Raw genomic sequence first — 22,689 nt, 5'->3', positions numbered from 1 at the left:
CTGGGCTCAGTTACGTACCTTACCCTAGAGAGACGTTTCATATTACTCATAACACGGTTACACCTTTAAATACCCCCTCCCTCCACTTCAAGGCTCACTCTCTGCGCTCATTGGCTGCTGGGGATAATCGGTCAACAGAGGACCGGAGGGAGACAGGAGGGCACAGGGCAGCATGTTTACAGCCACTTACTGTCTTATGAGCTAAAGCCGTACCAGCTTTTTCGCCTTATTTGATTCTTATCGGACACAGGAAACTCGTCTGAAGGACGTCGCCGAGAATGTTTCTGTGCCGCACAGGGAGGCTGCCTGCAGCGGCTCTGGATCAAGCCTTCAAGTCGCCGGGCTCGTTTCTAGTGCAAGTCAAAGCAAACAGACCGAGGTACGTCCCTCTGACATTACGCAGAGGCCACACGTCTCCGCGGTGCCGGTCTCTCTGTGCCGACGCAACACTTGCGCACCTGGGGAAACATCAAACGGACCCGCATCCTGTCCGGAGCTGGGAGCCGTCGTCTGCTTTTGTAATCACGGACCGGGGACACTGGGGCCGGGTGGCTACAGCAGCGGCGAATCTGCCCCAAAGCGTGAACGAGTGTGGCAATTCAGATATCAGCGGGCCGCCGGTCGTACGGGCAAAAAGGCGCTACAGCAGCCCGGGGGAGCAAGGGGGCGATGTTTTGTTTACAGGTAACTGGGGAGTTTCTAGCCGACGCTGCTCCACCTGGACCATGCACACCAGAGCTTCATCCACGGCTGCAGCAGCCGCGAAGAGGAGCGACGCCGCCGCCGAGGAGCAGACCACCGGCGGCAACAAAGGGGTAAATGAAACTATTCAGCTCAAGTGTTTGTCTGACCCCAGTGACACAGGTCCGTGTGTCCCCGGTGACCCCGATCGACCGGCGGTGAACACGCCGCCGGGAACCATGTGGCCCCAAGGTTGAAAACAAAACCATAAAATATGCAAAAAGCTGCCTGGCCGGCTCTCATCCGTAACAGCCATCATATGAGCAGGCGAGCTGGTTATACAACAGCGCATATGACGCGCTCAGCTATGTGGGCTGGCTGTGTGCAGGATTGCACAGTAGTCTACCATGCATTATTGATCTGCCCCTTACAACCTGAGTGTGAGCCAGCACAAGTGCCATTTACAGAGCTGAGAAAGTACATGGTGACTCACACACACACACACACACACATACACACACACATAAATACTTGTACTTCTATCTTTGTGAGGACACTCATTGACATAATGCATTCCCTAACCCCTTACCCTAACCTTAACCATCACAACTGAGTGCTTAACCCTGACCCTGACCTTAACCTAAACCTAATTCTAATCATAACTCTAAAACCAAGTCTTAACCCTCAAAATGTGATTTGAAGGTGTCTCAAAAAGTGAGGACCGGCCAAAATGTCCTCACTTTCCCAAAATGTCCTCACTCTGTTAGTAAAATACTTTTTTTGGTCCTTACTATGTAGCAAGTACAAGTACACACACACACACACACACACACACACACCTGACAGCAAACTCACTGTGGCTCCTCCACAGACAAGTCGTTGTAAGAGTGAGTCATTGCGTCCAAATCCAGGACATCTGTGTAAATTCGGCAAACACTTCGGTATGTGCTCCTCTGGTGGTGAGTCAGGACCAGTGAAGTGAAAGAGCAGCAGATACAGATGCAGATGAACTTGAACTCCAGGGAACAGTTCATAGAGGGGACATCAAACACTAAACACTGGACTGTAGTATTCTGCATTATCCTCCGAGGTATGAGGATCACTCAGAATTACATAATTATTATCTTAGACAATTACACAGGACTAAGAGTCTACAGTAATGCCAGCAGCTCCCGAGGCTGTAATTAGGCACAGCTGTGCTTTGAGCTTAATGCTAACATTAGCATGCTAACATGGTCACAGTGACAGTACTAACATGCTGATGTTTGGCGGGTAATGTTCACCGTGTTCACCACCTTAACATTGAATTTTGACCCAGTGGTGCTAAAAGTCAGACGGTCACCAAGGTTATCATCTGGACAACCTACGTATCTGCACCAAATTTTATGCCAAGTCAGCCAATAGCTGTCGAGACATTTCAGTCTCCACCAAAGTGTTGGACTGACTGATCAACCATCACTGCTATCCACAGAGCTACGTCACGTTCACTAAATGAACAAACTTTGGTCAAACACCCAAACCCAAAGACAAAAAAGAGGTTGTTCTGCTTGCAAAGTGAACTTTTAAATCAAGCCTAGACAGATATATTGACCAATATCAGCTTATTATGGGTATATTGGTATTGATGTACATGTTGCCCAATAAAATTGCAGCACAGAAATGCTAAATACATTGAGATAATATTTTGAAATAATTTTGTATAGTCCCTCTATAACATTAATTAACCTAGCCGTCAACAGAGAAAAACAGGCAGGCCAGAACGGGAACAGGTGAGCGTCACAAGGTGGCTCCTGGGTAATGCAGTTCATTTAGGGTCATTATGAATCGCCTGGAGAGCCTGATATGGAGAGGGCAGAAAAGAGAACCTGCAGCTTGTGAAAAGTCAGGGTACACCAAAGAGTAAACTGTATACCACTGAGTACTGTCCCTCTTTGAGCATTGTCTGTCGGGATTAAAAAAAAAAAAATCTAGTACCGGGGCTCTAATTCTGTGATGCCTCAGGTATGAAAAGGATAAACACAAAGGTTTGAGGAGGAGCCCATAAGTCTGCCTGTAATCCTCTGATCCATACTTACTTGTCATTTAAATATCAATTTAAATCCTCGCTGTTTGCAAGGAGCTAAAGCATTACAAAGTGGGCAAACTCAATTCAGGTCCATTATCTCTCTTGCAAAGAGTCTTAGACCCTTAATTAGACAGTTAATCAGACAGCTCTGTTGCAAGTTGCAACCTGCTGCAGCAGGATACTGTTTTTACTCAGTTTGACTTTCTCTTCTTTTTGAGACCTTAGCAGCCACTGTTTAGCTTCTGCTTGAGCCTCTGAGACGGGGGATTCAACACTTTACAATTTCCCTTCTGCTCAGTCTGTGTGCACGTGAGTGTATCTTTGCCTTTGTTTGCATGCCACTGTGACTCCGCATGTCTGCATGTGTTTTCCGCGCCTCTGAAAAGCTGTTATCAGACACAGCAGTACCACTGTTCCCCTCCTATGCACCCTCCCTGGCACAACTCCCTTTTGCTGCTTGCTCACATGACCCTCCCATGCTGCTGCCTGCCTTTACTTTTAGCTCGGCCTGACTCGCCTCTGAAAGGCAAAGGCCTGCTCCCTCGCCCCCTCTGGCCTTTCTATTGTCCATTGTTGGCAGGCCTGTGAATACGTCACCGACCATGGCTTCTTCCTGGGGGCTCAGACCAAAATTTAGCAAGACACATTGCAACGAAGACAAAATATCGTCTTGTTTTCCTCCTCTTCACTTCTTTTCCCCCATTGTCTCTACTCTCTTGATTAATTGTGTGGCTCAGGCCCACAAGGGACGACAGTCTAAAGCAAACAGCAAGTCACTGCAGCTAAAAAGGCAGAGAAGGACATGAACGAAAGTTACTGTATGCTGGGCCAACTGTTGCTCAAGTTAGTGAGTGAACAGCAGGCTACGTCTGCTTTTCAGAGTCCCAGTTTTCAGAAACACCCCGATTCTGATCTTTTCAACTGAATATGCCACATTTGAAAACATCTCAAACACTGTTATACTATATATTATGTGTTTTAACTAGATATAAAAAAATGACCAGAGTCACATGTGAAGGAAGCAGTTTGAGGCTCGATGCTTATAGAAGTTACATTTCAAGTTAACAGACTTTAAATCAGTGGCAATCAAATGACAGATAAATGGCATGTTTATAATGTAATCCGGACTATTTTCAGTTTTTATTGGACATAAAGTTATTGTTTTATGTTCATTATCACCATTGTTCTCTTCTCTGTATTCTTTAATTTTCCATTTCCTGGCATATTATTATGTGCCTACATTTTCTCCTTATTGCTGTTCAAGTTGAACTTGTCCTCATAGTCTATTATGATAAGACATTTCCTGCTAGAGAGGTCACTGTTGGCAGTATTCTTGTTACTTAATAAGTTGTCTCAGCTTTGCAGGCACTATGTCAATAGTATGTCTAAAAATAGATGAATTCCATACAGGCCTGAGCTATTTCCTGTTTTCTCAGGACAGGATTGTTTCCCCTGGCAGAGGAGATATTGGAATAACACGGCTACAATTGAGAACACTGGACTTGATGCCCTCCTGCAAGTCGATACTCGGCGCCTAATCAAAGAGAAAAAACTGAAAATTGGCAATACAACTGAAACTTTAATTCCTTCTCACCCAATATGTATAATCACACTTGAAACCCTGACCTAACCTGGGGCGGTGTCCATAAATGATATTTTGTTGTATTTACATTAGCACATCGGGGCGATCAGGCGAATGAGTGGCCGACCTGCCTGTGAGCACGGTATCACATGTGCACATTGGCAACAGTCATGGAGTTTGTCAAATGTTGAACCTGCTTGCTTCAGGTTCTGAGTTTGAAACCAGATTTTTGTCCTGAGCATCAACCAATGTGTCCACAGCACCAGGAATCATGAACTGTGAAGTACTGAATGTTCAGCTCTGAATGCTCTGTCAGATTCTTGGTCTTATTTACTAAGATGTTATATGTTTTGTGTATATAAACATGTCAGTCCTTCAGATATTTCCTGATTCAAGTAACAACACTAGTTCAACCGTGAATCACACGGGGTTGCATCTCTCTGAGGGTTGACATGTTCAAAAAAAGCTGCATCTGTCTGAGATTCTGTTTTAACTTAGTTTTTAGATTTGTAATCAGTATCTTCGTGATGACGCTATTTACACCAACATCACATGTCGCTGTGGTGTGGCTAAATCTTCATTCTTAAGGGAGTCATAGCATCTAAGAAACACACTAGTAAAAGTTGAGCTGGTCTTGTGGTGCACCAGAGGTTTCACTCACACCTAGACCATTAACTGGGATGGTGAGAAGAGGAGTATGTAGATGTGTATTTGATGCACAAAGTGTCATGGCGCTGGCTAAATAAGAGAAATCAACATTGTAACACATGATAAGGTCCATTGAATTTTGAATCAGTGTACTTCTACATTTCAGGAAGTATGAAATGGTCAGTGTTCGTCCACCCTGTTGCCTCAAAGTGATATTGAACTTTTTTTAAAAAATACTTTGTAAACTTAAATACCAGATGCACAGGTTGTACTGCATTAAGCATGACTACCGTTGCATATTCCAGGCCTTAAGGCTTTAGTCAGATGGAGGATTAGGTTTATTTACTCTCTGTAAACATACTGTAGCCTTTCTCTCTTTCCAGTTCCTGCTGTCTCTGCTGCTGTGCGTCATGTGTCTGCACCATCAGTGCTCTGTTGCAGCTCTGTTGTCTGCAGTGCTGGTCTTGCTGCTGTGTGTTGTAGTTCACTAATCTGTTTTATTAGCAGCACACACTGTGCGACCTGCCTGCTCCCCGCTACATGTCAGACGGCCAGATTGTGTTTGGTGCTTGTTCATCTCGGAGAGTGGGCTGTCTGGAGGTCGCAAACACAGAGCAATGTGTGTTTGTGCACTTATGAGAGGCTCTTTGTGTGTTTAAGAGAGAGTGACTGGCTTTTTTTCATGAATGTGTGTGCGAGTGAAAGGGTGAGTGGTAATGTGAATTACCTAAACCACACAGCAGCAGCAGCCTGTGTTTAATCAGCTGACTGGACAGCGTGAGTGATGAATAGGGGAAGCCCAGAAATGTTCAGGCTTTGTTTGACCTACATGAGTGGCCTCAACTCTGACACCGATGACACACAATCACAACAGTTTTTTTTCCCCCTCTGCATTATGATGACACGTGCATTTCTATAATTGACCTAACATCAAAAAAGGATGTTAGATGTAGCCCAGTTTAAAAATAGAGTCTCCAACATAATCATTTGTTTGTACATCAGAGCATCAGATAAAAAGAAAGTCTGGCCTTGTTTGTTTAAAAAAAAAAACAAAAAAAAAAACAACTCTTATGTGATTTAAGGAAACTGTGTAATAAGTAGACCTGAAAGAGTAGTCAGTTAATTGATTAGGTGATTGATAGAAAAAAAAAAAGGTCGTACATTGAATATCTTTAGGTTTTGGACTGTTGTGTGGAAACTACTTGCACAGTTGGAATTAACTTCCTCTCTGCCTGTTATATCTGTAATCTTTTCTGAATGTACGGTCTTCCTATCGTCACGCTCTCTTCTTCTGCTTCTGTAGCAACATCCTGCTTTTTAATTTTGCTCTGCTCACTCCCTGCTTTTTTTAATCTCTTTGTTCAGGATGAGCAGAATTTAAAGGAGGCTTCTACTGCCTCCTCATCTACGGAAAAGGCCCCAGGGGAGCCTGAACCAGAGGGAGGGAAACCCAACAAGACCCAGCAGTTAAAGAAAGTCTTTAAGGAGTATGGAGCAGTGGGAGTTTCCTTTCACATCTGCATCTCCCTCATGTCTCTGGGAATGTTCTACCTCCTTATATCCAGGTAACAATACAGCTGATTATTTTTTTGTTCTACAGGTGGGAAACTGGGGGGGCTACACAGATTAGGTCCAGTTGGGTAATACAGCTGGATTGATACTATCTTTTTGTCCAGTTTCCATTTTTTTAATTCAAATTGAGATTAGGGATTGATCGAACTGCTCTCCATCAAACTGTGAAATCTTTCAATCTAAGACTAGTACTTCATTTAAGGTGACTCATATCCAAATATCTTTTCACCTCCTTGAAATGTCTTAAAAATGTAAGAAATCACCAACTGAAATAAAAGTCGATGTGGCTGGGTGAGAGAAAGAGGATACAGAAAGACAGACTACAACACAGCCAATACCAAAAAAATAACACTGGCATGCATCAAACATCACTTACTGATATTATCCAGCAGCATCTGAGTGGAACATTCCCTTTAAACCTAAAGATGTGCACAGGAAATGACTGACCCGTGGGGCAGCTTTTACACAGAGGAATGCTAAATCTCTGCTGTAAAGTGGCAGCAAATGGGACCTGTTATATGCTCTTGAAAATTTCCACTCAGTCAGCCATATTGTTCCGACTCTGCTGTTGTTGAAATACTCTTACTCGGCTGAATTACACGCAGACACTAAAATCATGTTGAGCGCTTGAATAAAACATGAGGTCATTTTAGATTTGTAACCTCACATCAAGCTTTGCAGAATTGAAAATCTCTGACACTGTATTTCCTGCATTTTGTAACCTGCTGTTGGTGGTGATGAATAGAGAAAAGCCAAAGCAGCACAGCACACCCATAGTTTTGGCAAGATGATCAGTCCAGACAAATTTCAGGGCCTTGTCCGTCTGTCTGGCCACATGCCAGGGCCTTGAATACCAAAGAGACTTGGCAGAGATTACCTGACAGCTTGGAGATTTCCTCCTATAGCTGATAATGACCCATGATCTGAGCACTGACTCTGAAGCCAGCAATCACAGCGCATTATCACTGTGTGGCCACAGAGCCCAGGCATGTGGCCTGCTAATACAGTGCTGTGCGCTGGGTAAACAGTTGCCAGGGTGCAGATGGATCTTTATATTTAGCTGACTGAAGTCTGTTGAGTGCAACAGAACTGTTAATGTAAGAGAGAGAGACAGAGAGAGAGAGAGGCTGTATCGACTGAAGCAGCTTGAAGCCTCATGTTTCCACATACTTTTGCATGTTTCTTTCCCTGAATTGTTCAGATTGAAAGGGCCGCAACTGTACAAAACTGTCTCTCAAAGGCAGCGTTACATGTTGCTTGTTAAACTCGCTCTGATTTGTTTAATTTCATGCGTGCAGTGCGTCTTATGTTAATGCCATCAGTTTAAGTGGGTCAATAGGCTGCAAAATAAACTATTATGAAACATTATTTATTGTAAACAGCTCCCTCTGGTGGAGATACAGGTGAGAGGCACTTCTAACTGCTAATGCAGAACCAAAGAGAAACTCCTTTATATTTAATCATCTGAAATCCTTAAGGATGCAGTTTGGGCATCGAAGCATCTGCAAGTTTTAGTTTGTGGTGTGTTGTAATTCAGACAGTGGTGTATAGAAAGTGACTCTATTATCGATAATGATAGCATGATCTATCATAGGAGGTCTGGATTATTTCTTATGACACATGCTGAAGAGTTACGGAGAAGAGTTGAATATAGTCACTGATGCCAGACATCTGGTTGTCACAGACTGTGTATAGTGGGCTGTTGCCATCTTTTAATAAAAATGGAAGAAGAGAATGGGTGAGTGATTGCCTAACATGTGAATTATATGCACTTCTAACCAGTTTTCTGTGTCATCCTGCCCAGTGGGATCGACATGGCGGCCGTGCTGTGCAAAGTGGGCTTCAGCGAGGCAGTCGTTCGCTCCAAGATGGCGGCAGGGACCAGCACATTCGTCCTGGCCTACGCCATCCACAAGCTCTTCGCTCCGGTCCGCATCAGCATCACTCTGGTGTCTGTGCCTCTCATTGTGCGCTACTTCAGAAAGACTGGTCTCTTTAAACCACCCACACCGGCACCCTGATGACCCTCTGCTCCTCTGATGCCTCATTGAGCAACAAAAATCAAGTTAATGTTCATAATTAAAACACCTGTATATATTATTTTGAATTCTGTATATATGATTTGCTTTCAGCTACAAACGCCTCTTCTTTTCATACTGCATTTGTGAATGCAGGTGAAAAGTTTCCTACATTAGTTCCAGCTGTGACAGAATCAAGAGTGTTAAATTGTGTTTCTGTACGATTAAAAAAGAAAAAAAAAAGAAAAAAAGTGTAACGACTCTCCAAAAACCAGTGTATTTGGAATTGGGTCTTAATGTGTGTGCATTTCAAAAAACAGAAACAAAAGAGTGGAAAAGCTCTGATATTTCTAAACAATCAGAAGTATGATCAGGGATTTTAAGTTTCAGCTCTTTGAGTCGGCAGGTTTTTCTCTCAGTGCTGTGAAAGTTCCCCACAGGGACAAGTGGAAAAAGCTGATCTCTCCTCCACTGTTCCCTGATAGCTGACTAGGCCAAGTTCTGGTGTTAATGTGAATCAGCAGAATAATTCAGGTTCTCTCTCTGTGTCTCCTACCTCTCTATTTTTCTCTCGCCTTACTTAGCTCAGACTCTTTCTCTCCTCTCCCCTATATTCTTTTATTTTCTGCTGTTGTTTTTCTTCCCTCCTGTTTTTTTTCTCCCTCTGTGCCTTTGCTCTTGTTCCTCTCCTCCCATTTTCTTCCTCTTGTTCTCTAATTTTGCAAAAGCCACTGCCCAAGCATTAATTGCAAGCACAGAAATCTGAGTAAAGCTGATTGTAGTTGATTGCAAGCTTTGGATGACGAATGCTGGTGCAAGGTTCTTTTCTGATTGGACATTATTTAACTATTAAAAAGGGAAGTTATGTTTAATATTTGGTGTGTTTTTTGTTATGAATGCCACCATCACACAATAAGGCATAGTTGCTCCGAATGGATCAGATGACCGTGTGTAATGTGAAAGTGGTTGCTGGCCACAGAGAATTAACACCTGTCTCCGCGGTTCCCCTCAGTTCAACACTTTCACTTCAGTGTTTTGGTTTTACTGTCCGCAGCTCTACTGTTTTGATCCGCACAGCCGACATTCAATTGTTTTCAACGATTACCTCTGAAAACACCAAGCGGCAGATAGGCAAAGTTAGCAACTAGTTGGTGAACACTGTGGAGCACTGAACTGCTACAGAGCCAAACATTTCCCTCAGGAGCTGGAGGAGAGTGGATAGAATGAATAGAGTGAATATTGCCCAGAAACACGACTAAATAAATACTGAAGGCTCGGTGTGTGATGGAATGGATATGTCGCTAATTGTCAGCTACAACTACAAAAAAAAAGATAAGCTATGGATTTTTTTAAATCACATGAGCAGCAGAAACGAGGTGTGAAAATAAATCTGACATCAGTTATTGCAGTCAGTCCTCGTGTTAGAAGTTTTTAAATTCATTGTTGATCTACAATTGTCTATTTTTATAGCAGAGGAAGTTCTTCTTAGGGTTCTTTTTTTAACTGCAATTATTATATTACTGTGTTACTTTTCAACCTAATACATGGAGGAATGTGTGAAGAGAGGAAACAAGGCCACATGTTCCGTTGCACTTCCTCTTTTTTACCACACTGAGGAGCTCCTGAACTACACAGTGCCATTTGTCCTCCTATCCTCTGGTACAAGCACATCCTACACTGCTTATCTCTTATAAGATTCAACATCTTTGTGCACTTAATGCCTTCAAGATAACTTCCAGCTTTGTATCACAAGAAGGAGCTTCACTCCTCATGCGTCGCACAGATGTGACACAGTGAACTGGTTGACAGATCCCTGTCTACGGAGCAATGAAAAAAACTGCAAATTTCTCTCTGGATAAGTGCATAACACTTAAACAAAAAAACTTATTTGATTAAGACCTTCGATACAGGGCTGTCATGATGGTGTATTATATGTTTCATAAGCGGTGAGGTCATCTCACACTGACCAGAATTCATTATTCCTAGCTCTGTTTTATCACAGCATGTCTGGTGCCATCTGGTTGACGGGTCAGCCAGCACAGCGAGGAAGCTTCAGCTGCTGCTGCGTCCCTGAAAATCTGCAGTGTACTGAATGGTAGCTGCCTTGAACAAGACCAGATCTCTCTCTCTCTCTCTCTCTCTCTGTCTGTGTGTGTGTGTGTGTGTGTGTGTGTCTCAGCCCGGTAAATAATTCAGCCAGGAAAGGGTCGAACTAAGACAAAACTAAGAGTGCATGGTGGTCTGTGCCAGATATCAACCCCGGTTTTTCAGGAATAGGAGCTTTGGCAGCACTGTGATACAGCCCTCCTCTCTCTCGCTCTCTCTCTCTCTATCGCACATATACACAGAGGAAGAGGGAGAAGCCTGGGCCTCATTAGCCATGATGAGGACACGGAGCTGCCATCGCCTCTCCATCCCCTGCATGTCCCCCATGGCTAGGAACAAATTGGTGACAGCGCTCCCAGCCACTCTGCCGGGCTACCTGGGGTCTGTCAGGCTCCTCTCCTTCCACACTGCTGTGCATATGCGTAATAGAAAGTGTGTGTGTGTGTGTGTGGGTGTGTATTTGGGTGGGGGGACAGTAGACACACACAAGACAAAGAAGAGGGCAGAGCAGCAGCTCCTTGGTTACATTCTCCGTCACCTTTTGCTCGGCCCCGAACTGAGCTGTGATACGTGTGAACACTTCATCTGCCTGGCCTTGAGTTTGATGAAGAGCCCCCTCCCCTCCCCCCATCCCGCCTCAACCTCCAATGTGGTGGGTTCAAGGGGGTTCAAATCCCTGCCTCAGCTCCTGACTTGTGCCCGCTGCACCTTTTATTAAAGTCATATACACTGTCGGAGCGGCACACACAGTGAATCCATTATGGGTGTATATCCAGACACAGGCTGCATTACTGACACAAGAGTTGGAAGGCATGTGTGTTCATAGTAGTTGCAAAGTGCTGATGCAAGCAGTGATATATATAAACATATGGCAACAGCACATACCCCCCTCTCTCTCTCACACACACACACCTTATACACACACTCAAACTCACTTCCTGACTAGCTGCCTTTCCCATCCACACACACCCTTTATTTAATTTCTTCATTCTTATTATTTCTTACTATTTCCTCTCCATTATTTTCCACTCCTGCTCATTATCTCGCCTTATTACCTTTCTCCCGCTGTCTCCCCATCTCCTGACCTGCTCAGTAGACTTGTTAGCCCACCAGAGTGTCAGTGACTAGATGGAGAGGCTCCTATTCCGTCAACCTCGCAGCTTCAAAGACATCCTGTGAACTTCTTTACAGAAACGGCTGACATGAAGTTTTGAGGGTGTTCGCAATCATATGCACAAACACACTTACTCTCTCTCCCTCTCTCTTACCTGCTTTTTTTTGTTTTGTTTTTTTTTTTGCTTTAACCCCATTTTTCTTTCCGTATTTTTTGGCCAATCTGCTCTTTCTCTCCCCCTCCACTCACTCCTCGCTGGAGCATCTTTTTCTATAGCTCTCTTTCCCTCCCTCTCCCCACCACCCATCTCCCATCTCCCTGTCTCTGAGTTAAGTTTAGCAGATGCACCTGATGGCGGCATCATCCTGGAGCACCTGTCAGCTGTCTGCCTTCATCACGGCTCCTCTCCTGCCACAGGGGCCACGGGGAAGTAAACCTGGAGACAGTTGCTACTATCAACAGCTGCATCTTATTATTTTAAACACCGGTGCCAGTCAATTTCCACCAGAGATGTGTGCATTTATTTATTTATTTATTTATTTTGTGTGGGTGTGTGGGTGTGTGGGTGTGTGTATGTGCACAGCCTCCTCTTGGTTTTCATTCCTCCTCAGGATTCAAAAGCTCAGCTGTTAAATGCGAGCAATTATAACTGAGCAGAGAGGGAGACGGAGAGATGGAGAGTGTACCTAGCCTGTAACAGAGAGGAGGAGGAAGAGGAGGCAGCAGGCACAAGTTGTCAAAGTGTTTTTTTTGCAGTTGTGGAGTGTTTCTGACTGACTGTTACTGTAACTTAGCTGAATGTCTGTCACATGTCTAAGAAGACAGCAGGGTCCATTGAGTTTGCGCTTTGTTAATGCAACATTTCAAAATACTTGATGCAGTTTGCACCAACTTGTAAGGATTCTGAGGCCCTGTTAATGCCGCAGCTCCCATCTTCAAACAAACCGGCAAACCGTCTTCAGCGGATTTGCAATAATGTTTTAAAAAGCACAGATATACTGGGGATGAATTATATTGATTTGGCTGAAGGGCTAATGGGATTTGTTTCCACAAAAGATTTTCTAGTGAAGATTTACTCACACTAAACAGAAAAGTATCCAGTATTAGATGCCAGCCTGAATGCAAAATGAAATACAACCAGATCTCTTGTGACCTGGTGGTGTACATTCCTACTGTCCTACAGTAACATCACATAATTGTCTAAGTCTAGGTGCTAGTTATCATGTATCTAATTTGTTTACTTGCAGTATAAATGATTCTCAAACAAACAGCTTTTGTGATGTTTTGTGCTTTCTGGTTTATCTCACTCAGTCTTCTTGAGGACTGTATATGCACGAGGCATGACGCTGAGATTTAGCAACTGGAAAGCTGAGCCAGGAAATAACGTTTCCAACTCGTTCCACCTCTAAACTCACTTGTTAACAAGAAGAATGCATTATATAAGCATGACGTATGTTGTATTGTTGGTGGAAAGCAACATCCTGTACTATTCTCCTTGTTTCCACTCATCTCTACAGTGTGAAAAACAGTGATTGTTATTGAGGAGAAATCAGATGTTTCTTTACCTACAGTGTGTTTTGGGGATGTTAGAGTGTATTTTCACAATCTGCTTTGGATGTCAAAAGAAAACAACAAAAGTTTTTGTTTTTATATACATATACTGTGTGCGCACACAGCTATGGCAACTACGTGACGTCAAATTTGAATCAAATTGTGGCTCTACAAGACCGAATGGAAATGCAACAAACTGCAGCACAGGGTCACCACCTCTCTAGATCTCAGCATTAAACATAACATAAAACATTATGATAATGGAGATTATGAAAACGATGGCCAAAAATAATTTTAAAAAAAGGTCCAATTAAATTATAGTTTATATAATTTCTATCCTCTTTTAGGGTATTTTTTCCCGCTTGACAGAGTGACAATAGATATCTCGCACAGCTCAGGGCAAAGGTTATTTGAACAATCTGTGACCTTCAGATATCAACACAAAAAAAGTTTATAATTGCCTCCAATTACTTGGATTCTCCAGTGATGTTTAGTAATATAACAATTACACAATGACTTGCTGTAAAACCAGCTACAAATGGGCATTTATGGTAGATCCCGGTATGGCATCTAAAACAATATTTCAAAATCAAAGGGCCGAGATGATCAGTCATAATCAGTATGTTGCACTGTGGGAGAGGAGTGAACCAAAACAACAGCAAGTGCAGACACAGCGTTGTAAGCTATTACTGAGCTGCCATTACCAATCGAAGTCTGTTTGCCTCCACACACTTCATAATGAATGCATCTCATAAATCCTCCCTAAACGATTCCTCCTTAAATGATTCCCACAGCTCAGACTGTCTGCTCAGTGGAGGGCGCTCATGGATCAAACCATTAATGGGAAACCAGGCCGAGGTGACGAGTGGAGGGCAACAGGCTCAGGCCCCAGATCATCACCCCACCCCAAACCAACACCCTTTACAATCCTAATAGAAAGCCAGCAGACAGACAATTTCTTTCAATTAGCCCAAACTGGCCGGCCCAATAAATTTTAGTTTGTTCCTCAAGACATAAGGTCCCTGTTGCATGTCCTGTTGAAAATGAAGACTAATGGGGTATTGTGGAGCTGCTGAGTGCTTGATTTCGTGCCACTACAACACTGCCACTCTCCACTCTTCCTTTTACCCCCCTATTCCTCGCCTTCCCTCCTTCCTTGAGCTAACTGGAATCAGTGCTGACCAGGCACAACACAAATGTTTAATACATTTATTCACGACTTGGATTCATTTTCTGTTTTAAGCATTATTCCTGAGTAGTAAGGCGGAGCTATTCATCACAGCTTGACAGCAGCCATGAGTGTAACCATCGTTCACCCCGAGTGTCAGCTGAAGTGATGGCCTGCAGAGCAAGACTCAGCCACACTGCTGCTTCTGAAACACCTTTTATTTATTTATTTTTTTTAAATATACAGCATGTTTTATGGTGATTTCAGAGCTGTAATTTTGTTGGGGCTGTTCGAAATGGGCCAGTGAGTAGTTAAATATTTTTTTATTCCTATGTGTCACTGCCAAAGGACTGTTGACTTTACCAATGGTGGAGGAGGCACTCATATCCTCTACTTAAGTAAAGACCTGCATTCAAATTTTTACTTGAGTAAAAGCACAGAATTATTAGTGGTAAAATCATGAAAACAGAAAAACATTTTACTTTAACTCCTTCTATTTATCATTTCTCACAGATATAAAGACATTTCTATATTAATGTACCATATTTAATTATCACTTCTCTTATGAAAACACAGAGGGAGTTATAAATAATAAACACATATCTGCTTACAACCACATCATTGTGCCTTATAAACAATTTAGTAAATGTTTATATACTGCTTATAAATAATAAATAGGGGGACTTAACGTGTTGCTGAGAAAATATTAAAAGTAACAGTGCTCATTGTGCAGAGAATGGCCCACGAGTGTTTTATTATTAATAACATTTTTATTTTTGATGCTTTCATGTGCATGTAGCTTATTGCTGTTGTAAAGTTAATTTTAAGTATTATTTAGTTTTAAACAAGTATTTTTCAGAGGATCAAACATTTTTGAACATAGTGGTGTAAAAACTACAACATTCCTATTGGTAGTAAAATTAAAAGTATTAAGTATTTTACTGATAAAGTATAACATGCTGAGTGAATTTACTTTACTGAGCAGTTTCAGGTAAAGCTAGATGAGACAGAGATTAAAAAAAATACTGGTAAATGCCACTTTCCCTTTTAAAAGAAGGACCATAACAGCAATGCCGATAAAAACAATAAAAGTGAATAATTTGAGCTCTATTTGCCATCAAATGCTGATGTATTGGAGATCCCCGGGCCACCTCTGGTTGATGAGGGAAGGAACAAAGTTGCTTTGTCATATGGAGATATATTAACTACACGTGGAAAGGCAGCAAGTAGACATTGATTTTACAATTCAGGACTCAATCAAAGAGAATTATGGATGGCAATACTACTGTGATTTGCCTGTACTGCTCATTAAACTTAGTACGTCTCCCCCCTGGCAATGTAGGGATAAGATTTACAGGGGTAGGTTAAATACAGTTCAATACCACAGAGAAGTGAAGTCACGTGACGGTTAATAAAGGTGGGTGAGCTGCAGGAGGAAGTGGGATACATCACAGGAGAAGGAAGGAAGAGGGAGAAGAGAGGAACTGAGAGGAAGAGGAAGTGAAACAAAAAGGGAGAAGAAGGAAAAATGGGAGGAAGGATGCACAGAAATAGAGGGGGGCGGGGGGGGGGGGGGGGGGGGGGGGGGAGTCTATTATTGTAGCCTGAACAGATAAACTATGCATCAAAGTGTAGCGTTTATTGAAAAAACATTTTTATGTGTGCTTTGAGGGCATGAAAATGAGAGCCCTGCGTTCAAACACATCAATACAAGACTGCAGCAACCAATGTATTTTTTTCTCCTTCTCTTTTTTTTCCTCCTCCCTCTTTTCCCCAAGATTCCCAATCAGATCTTGTGGCTCCCTGCAGGCTTTTATGCCAGCCACAAATGGTGCAACTGCCAGACTGACAAACACGCAATCACTCAGAGTGGAGAGGGGGTTAGTGGAGGGGGGGGACAACAACGACGGAGCCTCTCTCACTCAGCTTTCTATCACAAAGGCCCTTTTAATAAGCCCGTGAAAAAGAGCAAGTAATCCTTTGATTTCATTAAATGCCCTCATCACACCTGGAGATAATTCCATTATGATTGTGGCAATAAAATGAGGTTTTCATCAAGACCCGCAGACAGAAGGAGGAAAAGCTATTATTCCTCTCATATTCAGATATGACGTTCCGTCTAATATTATGATATTAGGCCATTTGGCAGAATTTATGACACTCCAGCCAATCCATAAAGCTGGTAGAGAGTTTCCCCACTGACAAAACCAGGCAGTTTTAACGTGCTTCATGCTGAACCCGCAGAGGGATAATAATTTGTTAGAGTTAGAAATCACAGAGGAACACACAAACTGCAGTATTTGTTAGCAACTGTAGTCTGTATGAAGCAACAAAAAGGAAAAAAAAAAAATCATTAAAGTTCATTTCTTCTCCTCCACCTCTCCCTCACCTTTCACACGAGTGTTTTTGCCTTGTCTTAATACATTTAAAGCAGGTGTTAAACAAATGCTGGTGCTGAATTGGCAAACAAATACAACACCTGGAAACCAAAGTGTGAAAATCCTTTTAAAGTGTGAATTCACCTTTCTTTGCGCTTACATTTATGGAAAAAAGACAGATGACGTGTTTTATATTAAAGCTGCATTATCTCATTAGAAAAAGCTGAAAAACAAAAAAGTTGTTATCTACACAGCCAACAGGCACAGGAGAACATTAGCATTCATTTAAAATCATACGTCTGCCCACCTGAGAAATCTAAGTTAGTTAATAAGTTATTATTCACGCCCCCTTTAGCAGCTGAACTAAGACTTGATATTTCTGTAGTTACAAACTGTATAGTGGCATTAATTTAATTCACCCCTGTTTGCTTTCAACCACTTTTGTGGTCATTTTTTCTGGGATCAGGAAGGTGACATCCCCATTTCTAATCACGCCTACAAAGCTTTGATTGCCTGGGTTGTTTTTCCCTCACAATCAAAATACATCACACACCTCCTTCTCCAGTACCGTGCTTTTATGCCGCAAACATTTGGCCCTCATCAAGGCTGGATTGGTAAAAATGTCGGTGAGTAAAACAGGATGTGCTGGAAAAGATTTGAGCGAAATGTTTTATTTTTGATGGACTTGCACTGAAGCTCACGCTGGTCTCCTTCTCTTCGCGTTGTGTGCGCTCTCAGAGTCAATAATTTTTTTAACCAAGAAAAAACAGTCGCCATGAGTCGCTCCTGAGGTCCTGAGCTCTCGTACAGGAAATCGCTGAAAAAAATCTGAGATGAGGGGAACAATTCAGACGTCTACAACCGGGCCAGTTTTGTGCAGGTTGAGAGGGATTATTACTGCGTTTTTGCTGAAGTAGCAGTGAGAGCAGAGTTTATGGGCCAGAAATCCAAAATGAATTCGTTTTAAAGAATGCAAAAAAAAAAAAAGCAACATAGTCGGGTAATAATTCCCTGTCAGTTTAAATCACCTTTCATATTATACATGGTCATTTGATCCACTGTCAATATTGAGATTATTATTATTGATTAGTGCGCCTTAAATGAATATATCTAGTTCCAAATCAGTGATGGAAAATGGCTTTAAATGACAATAATGTTAACAGAATCTAAAGCTGCTTATTGTAATGAGACAATATTCAGGTATTCCAGGTTTATTTTTGCCTAAGTTTGGATGAACACAAACCCACAGGTCTAACCTACAAAACATTATAGAGAGGAGACAAATAGAAACAGAGAAGAGGAGGAGAGGGGAGAGAAAGAGTTTTATTACAAAGTGTACCCAAACAGAACTTCAGCACTGCCACAATTCTGTCAGTTGGCAGTGTGGAGGTACAGTATAGGGGTCTCTACAAAACTTATATTACTGTTACAAAAATTCCTGCACGGCAAAGAAAATGTGACAAAGGAGAAATGGTGAGGATACTGTGTGCTGTCTGGAGGAATTGGAAGCTATGTGTTTTTGGCATTCATGTCACAGCCCTTTTGAAAAATGCATCAAAGCAATTGCAGAACTCATGGGACTGAGTTCGGGCACACAAAGTCGTGACCATCATCCAAACCTCACTGGTGAGGATGGAAGGGAGCTGCTGCTCATAGTGGAGGGTTTGAAATGCTCTACTCTGCCACTTCATAATAAAAACAAGTGCCCAGCCAGACCATGGTACCACTGACTCCTGTAATTTCTGTGGATGTGGCTGTTTAGATGTAGCCATGTGTGTGTATGTGTGTATGTGTGTGTATGTGTGTGTGTGTGTGTGTGTGTGTGTGTGTGTGTGTGTGCACTTGCTGTTCTACAGTATACAGAAATAATTTGTCATCGTTGGTGCCTTTCAAAAAACTTGGAAACAGATTGTGTTGTTTTTCATGCTTACATTCACACATGGCTATTAGCTGAAAAGCCTTCTGCTTTAAGAACGACTCTCTCTTCCTCCTTCTGCTCAGAGAAATCGCAAATAACGATGGACACAGTCTAACTATGACTTTCTTACATGTGCACTAACTGTTAGGAATTGAAATGAGATCGCTCGCAGATGGATAATTCCCCAAAGATGTTGTACTCTCCACACATCTTCTGCTTTGTGATTCTTGGCCAAGACTTCTCTAAAAAGCAAAAAAAGTTCATCTCTCTGTGTGGATAAAGAAGCAAAGCTCATGTTGTTACTGCTACATCTACTATTATTACTTAAATTCTATTCCTACAGTAAACATGATGTTTTCTGGTGATTATAATTTAAGCCTGACTGATACTGTGGTTTTGATGTGGATAAATAAGATCCCATAAATAAAAAAATTTAAGAAAAAAATAGTAATAATAATTTTGCTTGAAAATTCACTGAAGTTCAAACATATTTTTGACTGTAATATATTATTACTTAACAGCTGACCAATACACCAATACTGATATATCTGTGATAAAATCAGCTGATAAAATCAGCTATACTGATTTATTAGGTGGGCTTCCAATTATAATGAACTAGGTTCAGGCATTTTATGCCCCTAAATCCATCACAACACATCGCACTTCATTAGTCTGGTAGTCTATTAAAAGGCCTTCGTTCTCACATACACTCTGTACACTGTCTGCGGTAACTGTTGCTGCGTTTGACAAAGCCACAAGATTCTCCTCTGTTTACCGTACACTCTTTGCTTTTCAAGGTAAATCCAATGGAGGATTTTACAGTGCTCCCTGCATGTTATTTATCACGTTGTCGTTCCATACGGTAATTTAAACAAACTGCCATAAAGCGCTGTTCAGCTGCCCATCCATCTCTACAGCTACATGCTACATGTATATTCTATATCCAAATTGGTATGTATCTATGACGGTCTGCGGAAGGTTATTGACTTCATTCAAAACCTGAATAAAACATGAAAAGATAAAATATTGTTCGTTCCAACGAGAAAACAAGAAAGAACAAGCTTTGCATTTGTGTTCAGTTACAATTTTCTGACATACACAACACATACACAGTGTACAATTTATAGAGCAGTATATCCCCCAGACTGACATCCACAGACCATTCAGGTCACAGTTTTTTCTTAAAGAATGAAACTATTTATCCTCTATTATTCTGTAGATGTATGTCTATGTAGCCTATATGTAGATATGCTTTGTCTAAACACACAGGAGGCTCTAAAGTGCAAGATGTTCACAACAAAATGTTGTTTGTTGATACTGAAATTAATTACAGCTTTGGCACATGAGGCACCTGATAGTTTAAGTGGAATGAAAAACACCTTACAGTGAATCATATTTCCAGACACATTGTTTTCCTGTAGTAAGAGGAAAAGAGAGAACTATACCTCTGGAGTCTATGCGAAATGGTGTCACCATACGACACCTAATATCCAAGACGTTAGGAGCATTTAGGCTTTTCATTAGGTTAGAGCAAGTAAAAACTCATTGTCTGTCGTTGAGTACCAGTATCACACAACATTTTCAAACGAAGTTGCGACTTAAAATCAGAAAGCTGCCCCTAGTTTCATATATTCAGTGTAAAGTATATGCATTGGGGTGGAGGGGGCTGTCTCACCTTCTAATGGAGACTAGGATTTAATAGTGGCACCTCTGGTCGTGTGTTCAACATCTGGAAATAGAGGTCAAAATTCAAACTAAACCTTGTCACAGTCAATTTCTGTCCGACCATGAGCCACAGTCGCAGCGAGAGAAATCAGTAACAGAGCCATCTATTATTTGGAACCTATCCTGGTGGGATCACACATTTGGGTCACCACTTATTTGTACACTGGTGGAGACTGAGTTGGATAAGGCTCCTGTATTCCCTGGCTGTATCAGACTTGTGTCACTGAGGGGACTTGTGACGACTGACACTTTCTTAGGAATGAAAGAAAAACTTGTTTAAAATTTATAGGCGTTCTGAGTGTGGTGGGCTTCTCGGATACAGGAGGTTGCATGACCTCACTATAAAGAGATGTGCACCTATCCAAGTGTGTATATTTGCATTACATGTGTGAGAATCTTTGTTTGACAGACAGAGCAAGACAAAGACAGAAAATTAGAAAAAGAAAAAAATAAAAGGTACATTTTCAAACATTTTAAACCTGCAATAACAACATTTTTGGCCACTTGGGGGCAGGGGAAACAAGCTGTGAACACAACACTGATATGAGCTGCTGAATGATGGCAAATGTTTGCCTACAGAGTTTGCATGTCACCTTCTTGGGGTTGTCTTTTACAATCCCGAAATGAGCCAGACATATGTAATTACTGTAACAGACTGTCCAGTGTTCACTATGGGTTTCGATATTCAAGGTAGTGTGTCCCATAAGAGTGGCCATAAGGCTGCCATAAGGCAAGAGTTGGAAGTAGTACTTCCTGTCCAGATCCCATTTATTATCTTATTACTAAATATGCCCATTCAGGCAAGTTGCTGGATTACATTACTCTCTACTAACAACAGGGACAGCCATGTATACCGACTTCATATATATATATATATATATATATATATATATATATATATATATATATATATATATATATATATATATATATATATATATATATATATATATATATATATATATATATATATATTTTATTTTTTATTTTTTATTTTTTTTCCTGCGACCAACCAGCCAATCAAAACTTTGTCAACTGAGACTCTCCTTGTTGACATTTGGTCAACTATTAAGCATCAGCCGTATTTTTTTTCAAAAGAGTATGTGCAACATGCAAGTATAGGAATGTAGTGATGGTTTGTTTGTGGGCGGGGTCAGGACTCAAGACAGGCCCAACCTACTGTATCCATTCTTTCAAAGAAAATCTCATTAAAGCTACTCTTCCTCTTAGCTACATCACCAGTGGGAAACAGATTTGGATATTACACTCTTCCACTGTCTCTTCTCTTAAACACTCGGCCAACAATCTGTTAGAGGGAACAATGGAGGAGACTGATGAGGGAGGGGGAGTACATATTGACGTTTTCTCTCTCCTCTGTCGTCTTAATGCATCTCATTTCCCCCCATCGTCTTTTGTTGAAAACCTTTCCTTCCCCATCAACCTTCATCAATTGCTCTATCCTTGCTGAGTGAAAAATTGCAACCATTACCCTTGTCATGCGGTACACAGAAATAGCATTCTTTCCACTGACATGTCAGGGAAAACAACTTACGGTGACTCACAAGACTGCAGGACGAAGGCATCACAGCATAAATCACTTCCAAATATTGGACAACTTTGATACAGTAAACACAAATTGGGGAACTTGGTGCACATCCTAATTAATGCAGGCTGTGAAAACTAAGCCTCAACACGTGGATGAAAGATTTGTTACCCTCCTCACTCTCTGAAATATTGATCTCTTAAACTGCTAAATGAGATAACAATGTGCTCAGTCTTTGGCCAGTCAAATGAAGTTACTACAGGCCCTGTCTTGTAGTCTTTAAGCAGTTGTACTGTTAGTAAAATGTGTTTTACTCCATACACAATCATTCAAGTTCATATCCAATGACAAGTTAATGTAAAACAATAACAAGTGTAAGTTGTGGTTTAACAAGGCCAAGAGTGTACAGCAATAAAAGCAGCTCTGTGCGGCTGTACTTAGAGTTACTGCTAACATGCTCCCAATGACAACGCTAATATCCTAAAGATTAGCTGGTAAAATATATACCACGTTCACCATTTTACTTTAGCATGTTAGCATGCTAACCTTTGATAATTAGGATACAAAGAAAAGCCGAGGGCAATGGGAATGGCATTAGCTTTGCAGGTATTTGGTTATAG

General features: G+C 41.6%; 1 protein-coding gene and 1 long non-coding RNA gene across 2 annotated transcripts in view; one reads left to right on the top strand and one right to left on the bottom strand.

Annotated features, from left to right (window-relative positions):
• Positions 1-22,689, bottom strand: part of LOC139630320 (uncharacterized) — a 55,194-nt gene that overhangs the window by 14,956 nt on the left and 17,549 nt on the right. The gene's annotated exons all lie outside the window — the stretch shown is intronic.
• Positions 143-9,438, top strand: fam210b (family with sequence similarity 210 member B). The gene is made up of 3 exons (XM_071494523.1): positions 143-815; positions 6,342-6,541; positions 8,353-9,438. Exons 1-3 carry the CDS (start codon positions 279-281, stop codon positions 8,567-8,569), a joined length of 954 nt encoding a protein of 317 aa, XP_071350624.1. The 5' UTR covers positions 143-278; the 3' UTR covers positions 8,570-9,438.

Source organism: Trachinotus anak, unplaced genomic scaffold (assembly GCF_046630095.1).
Source record: "Trachinotus anak isolate AG129_WGS33_773 ecotype Australia unplaced genomic scaffold, CSIRO_AGI_Tana_v1 ptg000013l, whole genome shotgun sequence".
Taxonomy (NCBI): Eukaryota; Metazoa; Chordata; class Actinopteri; order Carangiformes; family Carangidae; genus Trachinotus; species Trachinotus anak.
The sequence above is the reverse complement of the archived record's forward strand: the minus strand, read 5'-3'. Positions and strand labels throughout refer to the sequence as shown.